The 12,142-nt window shown below is 40.9% G+C and overlaps 2 protein-coding genes across 2 annotated transcripts in view; both read right to left on the bottom strand.

The window, feature by feature from the left end:
• Positions 1–12,142, bottom strand: part of LOC311007114 (protein NLRC3-like) — a gene marked incomplete at both ends in the record, with an annotated part of 86,491 nt that overhangs the window by 7,340 nt on the left and 67,009 nt on the right. The window lies entirely within an intron of this gene.
• LOC311007030 (stonustoxin subunit beta-like) lies at positions 8,590–10,446 on the bottom strand (the record flags this gene model as incomplete). Its single annotated transcript, XM_084000112.1, has 2 exons — positions 8,590–10,097; positions 10,434–10,446. The coding sequence occupies 2 exons, from the start codon at positions 10,444–10,446 to the stop codon at positions 9,568–9,570; spliced, it is 543 nt and encodes a 180-aa protein (XP_083856238.1). The 3' UTR covers positions 8,590–9,567.

Here is a 12,142-nt window from a genome sequence, read left to right as displayed (position 1 = left end):
CAAACAAATCAGAAATCCTGTAGATAAAAGACTTCAATTGTGTTGCTCTTTATCGTCATTGGTACCTCAAAACAAGATCAAACTAAATGGTAGAATTTAAAAAAGCTTATGGAGAAAAATAACAGTGATGTGAGTGCTGAGCTCTGATATGGAGAAGAGTCATGGACAGTTAGAGATCCTCATCTCACCTCCGAGCTTTGGTCTGGCTCTTATGTTCCCACCACAGAGTGGTGTCATAGAGAGGGGCTCCCTCCTCTCTGTCCTCACTCATAGCTGAACCTGTTTTCTGAAGGATTCAGATGAATGAGAGAGAGAGGGAGAGAGAGGCATGTTTTTGTAAAAACAAAAGAAGCCCTACTGGTCTAATGAAAGCAGTATCAGACTGTTATTAGTTGAACATTTCTTGGTGGCTGATGTAGTCATCAGTTCTGTCTGTGGATGAACAATTACACACCATAAATATGGAGTCCAGGTCTGTGTGATGCTGCTTGGTGGATAGATCACTGAGAACCTCTGAGGTCTGAACTCTGTGGAGAACAGACACACATACACACAGGTTGTTACAGGTGTTGCACTGTATGAATACCAGTGGAAACACAACACATGGTAAAATGTCAGGCATTTAATGTCTTTAATAGTTTTGAACAACATTAAAATGGTCAGCTTTAACCTTTTTTCCTTGATAAGATTATCCATAGATCGGTCACTCTTTGAGGACACACTGCTGGGTTCAGCAGACTGTTGTCTATCCTTAAAGAGAATAGGACGACCCATAGATCGGTCACTCTTCATTGACACACAGCTGGGTTCCTCAGACTGTTGTCGATCCTTAAAGAGAATAGGACGACCCATAGATCTGTCACTCTTCACAGAAACACCGCTGGGTTCAGGAGGGTCTTTTCTCTGTCGCTGGTTGCTGATATAAACAAAGAGTTGACAAAGAGTAATTAATGGGTAGAAAACTAACCTGATAATCATCAAACAAATCAGAAATCCTGTAGATAAAGGTCTTCACTTGTGTTGCTCTGTATCATCATTGGTACCTCAAAACAAGGTCAAACTAAATGGTAGAATTAAAAAAAAGCTTATGGAGAAAAATAACAGTGATGTGAGTGCTGAGCTCTGATATGGAGAAGAGTCATGGACAGATCCTCATCTCACCTCGAATCTTTGGTCTGGCTCTTATGTTCCCACCACAGAGTGGTGTCATAGAGAGGGGCTCCCTCCTCTCTGTCCTCACTCATGGCTGAACCTCCACCTGCTGGAAGAGCTGCATTAAGTCTTAACAACAGTGCTGTTACCACTATGTCATTCTGGATTTGGCCACTAGATGGTGCTAAAGAGAGTGAAGTCCAAATACTTTTCACTGACAGATTTCACTGTAGATAAAGAAGAAATCATATTGACATGGTACCTTCACAATAACATTCAATAAATTTGTCCGAGGACATACAACAGCTGTGTGTCAGAACAAAGAAAACACTCAGTCACCAGGTGAATTCAGATCTACATCCAGTCACAGGGTCGTTCTTCTTTCACCTGTAGAGGAAACAAAGAGAAGCTGCTGCAGATTCCTCCATCATCATCATCAATCTAAAGAAATTGCCACATACTCTTCATCACCACACAAAGTCTGGAAACATAATATGACATTAAACATAGTACAACCAGAAATCTCAGCTCTAATCACACTAAATCTGCCAGGACTCTGTCAGGACATGTTTTTTCTTTTACAGCTGCTATCTTATAGCCTATATCGTGTTGGATAATAAGGATCTGAGTGCTTAAACCAACACTAAGTCACTTTTCAACCTTCATATAATATTTTCAGAACTTTTATGATTGACTTAAAACAGGTTGAATGACACCTCTGTCATGGCCTGGGGGGTCTGTATTGCCTTCAATGGCACTAAGCAGCTTCGAGGTGGATGGTAGGAACCCCTCCACACAAAAAACTACAAATGTGCTGACTACTTTACAGCATACTGTACATCACTTGACCCTGTCCCCATTCACCGAAGCACGGCACATAAATTCAGCACAGAGCAGCCCGTGCGTGACAGGAAATTGTGTACAAAATACAAAACAAAACACCCGGTTAATTTTCAAAATAAAATACACCGTGTTTACAGCGGATCATATTTCCCGCACTACACCTTGAAAACGTTGTAATGGGCTGAGGCTGGCATGAAGTCAACAGGCCAGAGGTTTTCAGACACCATTTCAACCTGTTGACACCATGAACAAGGAGATACTGATTGTAAAATCACAAAATAGGCAGATCAACAGGTCAGCACCGAGTTGTTGCACGCGAGATCAGGAAGATGTTTACAACGCTACGTGCTGGTGCTCATGGGAAATGGGGTCTTCCTTCAGGCAAAACACTACCGCTTTGGTCCACCGGCGCCGCCAAACTCAACCAAAAATGAAAGTTCCTAAGTATTGCTGTAAGTTTTCATGACTTTATGGCTGCATGAAAAGAACTTTGAACGTTCAAGGTTCACATCAATAAAAGCATCGTATAATAAATTTGATAACGACAGAAAATTACTCTGTTGTTTTAAAGGCCCCATGGCATGAAAAATGTGATTTTGGTTATTTTTTCGTGCTTGTGGAGGTCTCTGGGCCACGTATATACTGTCCCATGCATCAAACTGGTCATAAACGGAGAAACACACACTGCCCATTTGTACGAACATTCTCTTTAAGACGAGCAGATAGCACTTCCTCCTTTCTGTGATGTCACACACAAGGTAACTCCGCCCACCGTGACCAGTTGTTTTTTTTCAATTTTTATAAATGCAGCTTAGGTTTCAGTTACTTGCCTGTGATTGGCCCGACCACATTCCACTCAAAAACAGTCAGCCAATCAGAGGAGAGGTTCTCATTCTCTCTTCTGATTGGCCAAATGACCTGTGCCTGCTAGAGCTCCAGAAAGGGGCAGTATAAACGATATTAAGCAGATCACAGGTTCTCAAAACCAATGATACATCTTTTTAGGGATATCAGCAGGTAAATAAACCCAGAGAAAAGTGCACAGCATGGGGCCTTTAAACAGTTGTATTAATGGCACACACAAATTTAATGTCTTATCAGGGTTCACAAAAATGATTTAAACACTTTCACAAACTCTTACTGTACCTCAGTTTATTTTAAATATGTCACAATAGAATCACATTTCCAGTTAGTTTTATGCTAAAAGCCCAAAATGTATATACTCTTACTGCTCAGATTTCTTCAATCCTGTGATCAACATATTAGCCTGAAAAGCATTGGATCCATGGACATTTTTTTTACTGTATATATAACTGATATGACTGTCATATTGTAATGTGCTAATTATTTTTTTCTCTTCTACATGTACAGTACATGAAAATGAAGGACATTAGATAATGACAACACCAGCAGAGAGCGGTGACTTGGCACGAACCACAGAATCCAACATTTGAACTCCTGTAAGCAAAACTATACACTTCCAGCATCACTGCTGTATTTTGTCACAAACCTGTCAATCTTTGGATTCACTTGTGTTATTTATCAACAGGTAGAATTTCAGCCTCAGCAAAACTAAGACCTTCACTTCTTCACTAAATCACTACATCACTACCATCACCATCCCGACTATTCCCAGATCAGTTTAACATCCACTGACATTTGTTTTATTTGTTCGGATCGGACATAAACATGATCAAAGTATTTGCTTACGTTACCTTCTGGTGGTGAAAATACTTTGCAGGAAACTGATGAGTGAAGGTGAAATTAAACTGCAACTTCAACCAGGAATCCAAGCAGAGACTGAAAAAATGCACAACTGACAGTAGTGGGCTTTCAAAGCGCTGTTGATCCACATACAGTCTCGGCTCTGTCTTTATCTTTAACTGAAGACTTATAATTTTTGGAATCAACAACTGAGGTTAATCATAAACAGACAGTAATAATCCTTATCAGTCACCATAACTGTCAATGATACATTTTTATCTTCAGTGAGTATTATTTCCCCACAAGGTAATAAAGTGTGAACATGGCCTTTATTAAGAAAATAAATTCTGTTATGTTGCTGTAATACCGGAAAAAAATGGGACAAATACATAATGCTTTTAGAAAAAAATATTCAGAACTATAACATCAATGATGTAGCCTACACTGATCCAGGATATATGATTAAACGACTTAAGGCTCACCTAATGCAGCATTTGATTCTAACATCTTTACAGCCACACTGACTAAAACAAAAACTGAATGTGTTACACCTCAGTGCTGTCCAGCAGAGGGCAGCGTATATAATATAGCAATATTGTTAAAAAAGCTCAGGAGGCTTCAAAACAACTCTATTTTAACAAGTTTGTTTATTGTTTAATTAAATGAGCCCTATATGAAAACCTACTTACAATAAACTAGACTCTGATTCACTGTATCAACTCCTCATCATTCATGCAGCCATTTTCTGTCTGGAAATGAATGATCTAGCCTTTCAACCACAGATAGTCTCCCTAAGGTAAAGGTGGACATACCTGTATTTAATAGATGAGTCTACATGAATCTTCTGATATTAGACACTGTCTCCAACAGTGTACAATTTACTCTGTGGCTTTTTCTTATCAATATTTTAACAGACACACCACCTATAATATGAGTGTGATCAGCAGCAGCTGTAGGTAACCTATCATCAATTAGCTAATCTATGTTGACTGATTTTAAACAATGAGTTATTGCTTTCTCTTAGAGACTTCTGATACAAATGATGGGCAGACACAGACAGGAAATGTTGTCTTGGTGTAGAAGATTTTCTAATCATGGGATGATGCTGTGATATTTCATCATGAACTGATGAACCCACCTGAGGAGGACCTCTGTGGTCTGTGGTGGATTTGTCCTCAGTCATATTCACATCAGTAGCATGTTGAGAGGTTTTCTGTTGCTCAAGTTCAGGAGAATCTGATAATTACAAAGTTCAGTTTTCTATTCTTACCTTCCATCAGGAAGTTCTTCATCTTTAAAGTCAATAAGACGAAACATTGACCCGTCACTCTTCATGGACAAACAGCTGGGTACCACAGAGTCTGCTCTCTGCTGCTGCATCCTGATACAAACAGGTGACAAATGAATTTTGAGCACATCTGACCTCATCTTAATTGATCAATCGGTTCCCTGTTGATTCATTTATTGCTTCATTAGTTCTTCTGTGCTGTTGATTTGACAGTGAGTGTAAATAATGATGGTGCAGTGATGTGAGTGCTGAGCTCTGACATAGAGAAGAGTCATGGACAGTTAGAGATCCTCATCTCACCTCTGAGCTTCGGTCTGGCTCTCATGAGTGGTTTTAGAGGGAGGGGCTCCCTCCTCTCTGTCCTCACACTGATTCATAGCAGAGCCCCCACCTTCACACAAACACAACAACAGACTTCATCACAACAGGGCTCACATTAGTTCTGTCACAAATACACTGAGTTGGACACATCGATCTATTCCAGACATCACAAGATTCAAAACTTTGATACTCAGTCAGTGGCAGAATATTAAAAAATGTGGCAGTGAAAAAATGTGGCAGTCAAAACATGTAATTGGACATGTAATTGTTTTCTTTCTGATAAGGGGCAGTATAACTGTTCTACACATGCTCCAATCATATCAAAGAGAAGAAGAAGAAGAAGAAGAAGAAGATTTTTTTTTTTTTTTTACAACCACACTTTATTTACCAATCACAGGACATTATCAGCTGTTCATTCTACCCAACCACAGACTTATCTATTTATAAAAACCCCACCATAAACACACATTCATACATACATACACGCAAACAACGCCCAATCAATCAATCAATCAATCAATCAATCAATCAATCAATCAATCAATCAATCAATCAATCAATCAATAGATACTCTGTCAGTTTTTCAGCACACTGGTAAAAGAAAGTTCATTGTTTAAAACAGCACACAGGACGTTGTTGTGGCACCAAATATCTGAGAAGCTTCCCAGGTCTCCCATCAGTCTATAAAATGCAAACTCCAGTCTGATCCTACAGCGGACGTTGGAGCGCCACACTGCGAATGCCTCTACACACCTGGCCTTCCATTTGATTTCTCCTGGAGATGTAGATGGCCATTTTTGCCTCCCCCACGATAAAATTCAGCAGCTGCCACATTGCCTTATTCTCTTTTCTGTATCCCGCCCCATAAATAAACACTGTGGTTGTAAACTCTTGAAGAAGAAGAAGAAGAAGAAGAAGAAGAAGAAGAAGAAGAAGAAGAAGACGACGATGACAACAGTAAAACATAACAACAACAGCAGCAAGTCTGTCTGTCTGTCTGTCTGTCTGTCCTCATAAATCTAAAAGTATTTGGGTTTGTTGTCAGAATCTGGTACCAGTGAAACTGATGTGAAATTTTTTAATATTTAGAAATATGAATTAAAACCATTTTCATTTGAAGTGACTGAAAACAACTATTTCTTTGAGGTCAGGGCTGCCCCACTGTAAATTTACAGACACAGATAAAGATAATGCCAGAGCATACATTTATTTTTATACACACATTTTTTTCAACATCCTGAGATATAGTATACCAGATAGAAAACAGAAGAGTTGCCGGTGCCTTTGCACATTATCAGGGTTATTATTAGTATAGTAAAAGTCTTCCTCCCAGCCTCCTCCTCTTTCTCTTCCTCTAACCATCAACATGCACACTGACCGCAGTCTCTGAATCTGTCCTGTTAATGAGTCCAACCATGACAGGAACATTTCTCTGTAAACATCAACACATCACCTGTTTGGACAAAAATAATGATGACATCAGAGGCCATTTAAAACAGATGTGTCGACAACAACATCAGCCCAGCAGTCTCATGTCACTGAACCTCTGTGGATAATAATCATCCACATTTACCTGGGGGCTAAAATAAGCTCTGCAGCGCCCTCTGCTGTTTCAGTTACACTTTACAACCTGACGTGTTTCAACAGATTTTCCCCATTGCGCAGGTAGCGAGTGTGGGTCTGTGTGGAGCTCTGCTTCAGCAAAGTCAAGAAAGTCTCTGACAGTTGTACTGAGTGTAGACGACACAAAGTCCGGTTTAGAGTTGATCTGAAACGGAATCACCGACTTCCTTATTGACACATCGACAGACAACAATCAAACTAGAAACTGATGACAGGTGAAACCAAAATACTTAGATAATAAGTTATTTCTTTCTCCGAACTTCCACACATCCACAACAAGCTTTAACCCAACAGAAAGTTACAGTTGTTACCGCTCAGTTTCTCTGCTGCTCCTTCTGCCTCCATTTCTGTCTCTGCGCATCACTGAAATATCAGGTGAGTGTGTGGGCGTGTCCAGGTGAGCAGGGTTCTGTAATGTGATACATGCAGGTGAGTCTGTCGGATGAAAGTGGAAAATGTAGAAAAAACTGACGGTGAAAGACACGGAACGGTCACTTTCATTAAAGGTGTTTGACGTGAAGTAGATCACCTGACAGAGTCCTGTGGATCAGAGGGAACCTAGACATTTTATCTCTCACACATTCATTAAAGGAGCATTATCGCAAATACAGCAGTAATAGCATAAAATAAGATGAAATATGCAAAAGATGGGTCGGGGGGAGCCATAACTAAATTTACAAAAGAAATCGGCAACAGTGTAGTGTCCGTGGGGCAAATCCAGCATTTGTCTTTGTTATGATCCAAGCCGGCCCGGCGCTTGCTGCGTTGAAATGCACTCGGAACTCGCAAATCCGACCCCCGAACCGGACAAATATGCAACAGTGAGTAATGTAGCAGTGTCAGGCTGCTTACAGTCACTGCATCGCTGGTAGAACACTTTGTCTCCACGTCCCTGTGTCTTTCTTCAGCTGTCCTCTCAGCGTTATTAAGGAGGAGGAAGTTGCAGTTGCTGTTGTTGTCGTTGTTGTGGTTGTGCGCGACGTAGAGCTGCCGCTTCCACTAGCGAGTTTTCTTTTTCCCGCGATTGCACGTTCATTCAGCCTGGTGAGGGAGGAGGAGGGGGGAGGGAGGAGGAGGGGGGGCGGGGGGGAGTAAACGAGGCTGCTCTCTCTCTCTGACAGCTGCCCACTTGGTTATATCTGATAAGCTCCGCCTGGCTCCATCTAGTGGCCGAATAAAGGATTTGGATTTGCGATAATACTCCTTTAACGTTACAGCAAGACACTCACCTGAATAAAGATGATCTTCACTGACACTGAGTGGGTGGGAAACGTGAACTACAATGATGATAACGCAAAGGAAGTGATGTTTATCGAGTGTAAAAAAAAAATGTTTGGAAAAAACAACTTTTAAAATATATATATATATATTTTAAAATCTTTTTGTATTCATTCAAATATGGGTTTCATTCATTTAGGCCTATATGGTTCATGGTAATGTGCACTGAGAAAGTGCAGTTTAAATACAGTTCATGTCAAGGTGAATAAAATAAAACATAAATATTTTCAGAGATTTACAATTTTTCAGTATATAATTTTAGTTTACAATAGCTATATATTATTCAATTCATAAAATTACTATTGGCCTACTTTATTATAATTTAAGAGTATTTTAACTTGAGAAGGAGAGGAAGAAGGAGAGAGAGATAGAAATTTCAGTTACAAAGACCTTTATTTATCTTTTATTCACTGTACAAAAACAAAACACTTCTTACATTTACATTAAATCCAGATTAACATCAATGTTGGTCCAAACAGGAGAAGTTATGTCCTTTCGGTCCAGTTCAGTTTCCACTGTTTCAGATTTCTTATTCTCAGCAAGTAGATTAAAAAACTGTATTCAACAATACAACAAAGTAAGAAGCGAATAAAATCCCAATAAACAGAGATTTTTCTTTTCAGATTTAGCATCTGATTGAAAACAGTGGATTTATCAGTGTGATTAATAAAATAAGTGGAAACAATTTTGTTCCCTGATGAAGATTTTCCTCAGTGTGACCTGTATCATGGAGAACATGTTCTCAGAGAGGAGGAGAGTCTGAATCACTTATCAACACATTTTACTTAGAGCTGTGAGGTGATGAGACTGTCCTCCTGTATAACCTGTCTGTGCAGCACCTTATTATGACCACTAGTAAGGTTTGGTTATGGGCGATATCTAGTGGCCATAGTAATTATGACAGGATAGACAGGTAAAAAAAATATGACAGAGGAGCAGTGTTGGATTCCTGGGTGAAACCTGCAGTTTTTGTTGTTTGTTTAATCTCAGAACAAATTTAAACATGTTATTGTCTTTTCCTGAAACTGTCCAAGCCATGACTGTGACCACAGTGATGATGTTGATGATCAGTTCACTGCTGTCACTACAGTTGTGTGTTTTTATGGTGAACATGACAACGCAACCTGGATTATTAAATTCTGAATTTACAAAGTGAACATCAAAACATTTTGATTTAAATAATGAATCAATTGCTGCAAGTAGAAATGTTTTATCTGTGAATCTATAACAGTTTAGTGTGTGAGTCTGAGACAGATCTGCTTCACAGTACAGAGTGTGATGGTGAACAGAGTCAACTTTGACTTCAGCAGCTGACCTAGAGTCAGCAGAGTTTCTGACCTCAGGAGAGACAGTGAGACCTACAGACGACACAGAGACACTGAGGAATCAGACCAGATCCAGAACCCTGGATACAGAGGTTCAGTGAATGTGGTGTTGAAGGTGTAGAGGTGGGTCAGTCTGCCAGAGGAGACACTGTAGAAGGACAGAGAGCCAGCAGGATAGTCCACATACACTGCTACTCTGTTAGTGACAGAGGAGGAAGAGAAGATGGATGTTTGTCTGTTGCTGTGACAGACAAAGTAACAACCATCAGAACAGATCAGACTCCAGGACTGATCATTTTTTCCAAACACACAGTCTTTACGGTTTCCTTTCCTTTTGATTCCTCTGTAACTCACTGATATATAAACCCATCCACTCCACTCGACCTCCCAGTAACAGCGACCAGTCAGACCATTTCTACACAGCAGCTGAGGCCAGTGGTCAAATCTGTCTGAGTGATCAGGATATGACTGATCCTTTCTTACATATATCACCTTCCTGTTGTTGTCAGACAGTTTGAGCTGTTTGTTCACTGTGTCCATGTCCAGTTCCAGTTCACAGGCGTCTGATGGCGAGAACAAGACACAACACAGCTGCAGTTTATCACCTGTTCATTTATCAACAACTTCACTGATAATTTCTCAAAGGAGGTTAAATCGAAAGCAACTCTCATCCAAGAGGTTCATGTACGCATCTCACCTGGGTGTTCTGGGACCCTTCTGTTCTGAGCATTATTTGTGAGTGGCTTTTTTGATTGCTGTTGGCTTGTGCCTAAAAAGAGAGCAGTGTTTTGCTATCTGGCTGTCTGTGCTGAAGTCACTATAACAAGAGAAGTTTGTGGTTGGCAAACTTGAACTCTCGAGGGGGTGTTCTACTACTGTCACGATGTGTTAGACCACACCTAGCACCGGCATATCCCTTTAAATCAAAATCCAACAATCCATCTATAACAACATCAACAGTTACTGAACATGAAAATCAAGATGTCAACAATGTTGTGCTTTTCTTCTGGTGTGGACCTGAGGATGAGGCTGATGGAGATCCACACCAATAAACACATGGAGTAAATACAGTGTCACTGATGAAACTGGATCATCATCTTCCACTGCAGCACAAAGAAGCTTTGAACCATCTGCTTTCTAAAACTGTCACCACCTCCATCAAAGAGCTCACACTCAGCACAAAGTTCATAGGCAAGGCAAGGCAAGGCAATTTTATTTGTATAGCCCGTTTTTACAAACAGTTTGTCTCAAAGGGCTTTACATGGCATCGTAGCAACATCCTCTGTCCTTAGACCCTCACATCGACTGAGGAAAAACTCCATGGAAACCCTTTTAACAGGGAAAAACAGGAGAAACCTCAGGGTGAGCAACAGAGGAGGGATCCCTCACCCAGGACGGACAGACGTGCAATAGATGTTGTTACAGACAAGAAAACAGTTTACAGTTTGTCACATAGCCTACCTTTGACATCAAGGGCCCTAGTTTCTTAGACCGAGCGAAGTCTAAGTGCAGCACAGCTTCGCCACGCCAACGGGGCGTGGACCAGGTCCTTTTCGCAAGATTGGTGGGCCGCGCAGTCAGACTTAGACCAGCGTAAACCCTCCCCTCGTCCCTCCCACCGGCGCAAACGGCAAAGAGGGAGGAGAGAGGGCGGGAGGGAGACAGGAGGAGGAGAGAAAGGCGTGGAGTGGGTTTGACACAGCCGAGTCAGATCTTCACCAATCAAATGAGCTCCTCTCCTCACCTTTAACTGCGCGGCGGGTGATGCGCACTGCAAGTTTGTCATTTTATACTTGGACATGGACGGAGGAAACAGCGACGCCAGAGGCCGAACCTCTCCCTGGAGGAAACAGCTGTGCGGTCCGGAGGTCCGAGCTCAGAGTGACCAATAATGAGTTTACTAATATACTTAACCAGGATTGATCTGATACACTGAGAACGGCTGCCCAATGTAAGAAACAACAACTAATAAACTAATAAAGAAACTCACATTTATTCAAACCCTGTGTAAGCAAGATGAGAGGTGTAGCCTACACTAATCACAACATAAACAAACACCATGAAATCAGCGTAAAGGACGCGCTCTCTCTCTCTCTCTCTCTCTCTCTCTCTCTCTGTCCTCCTCTCTCTCTCTCTCTCTGTCCGTCTCTTTTTTCTCTTTTTTTTCTGTGATAGAGAGTACTGTAGTAGGCTATATACTGACTATCTGATACAGAGGCTGTTGTGGTGGACTAAGAGAGATGATGATTTGTGTTTTGTTTTTCATTACGGCTGCGTGATGCGGTCGCTCGCTCTAATGAATTAATAAGTAAATAAATAAATAAAGCGATCATCACAAGGGCAGAGTGGTATCTCAACACGGCAGCGACATGCAGTCATCCACCCTCAGTCCTGCTTGGGACATCCACAGCTGCTTTTCAGTGCCAGTTCGTCCCTGCTGTGTTAATTCAGGTGGAGTTTCCTTTACGCGCCGACAGCCTTTAATCTCTGCTTTGATCTGACGTCAGATGTGACGGGACAATCTATATAGATATAAATTCACTGTTGATTCCATTAGTTGCATTAAATAGTGGTTATTGTGGATATTTATTGCATTGAAATGTGTCTG

The sequence above is a fragment of the Trachurus trachurus genome, assembly GCF_905171665.1.
Source record: "Trachurus trachurus genome assembly, chromosome: 24".
Taxonomy (NCBI): Eukaryota; Metazoa; Chordata; class Actinopteri; order Carangiformes; family Carangidae; genus Trachurus; species Trachurus trachurus.
Note: the sequence above shows the minus strand (reverse complement) of the source record. Positions and strands in the feature narration are given on the sequence as shown.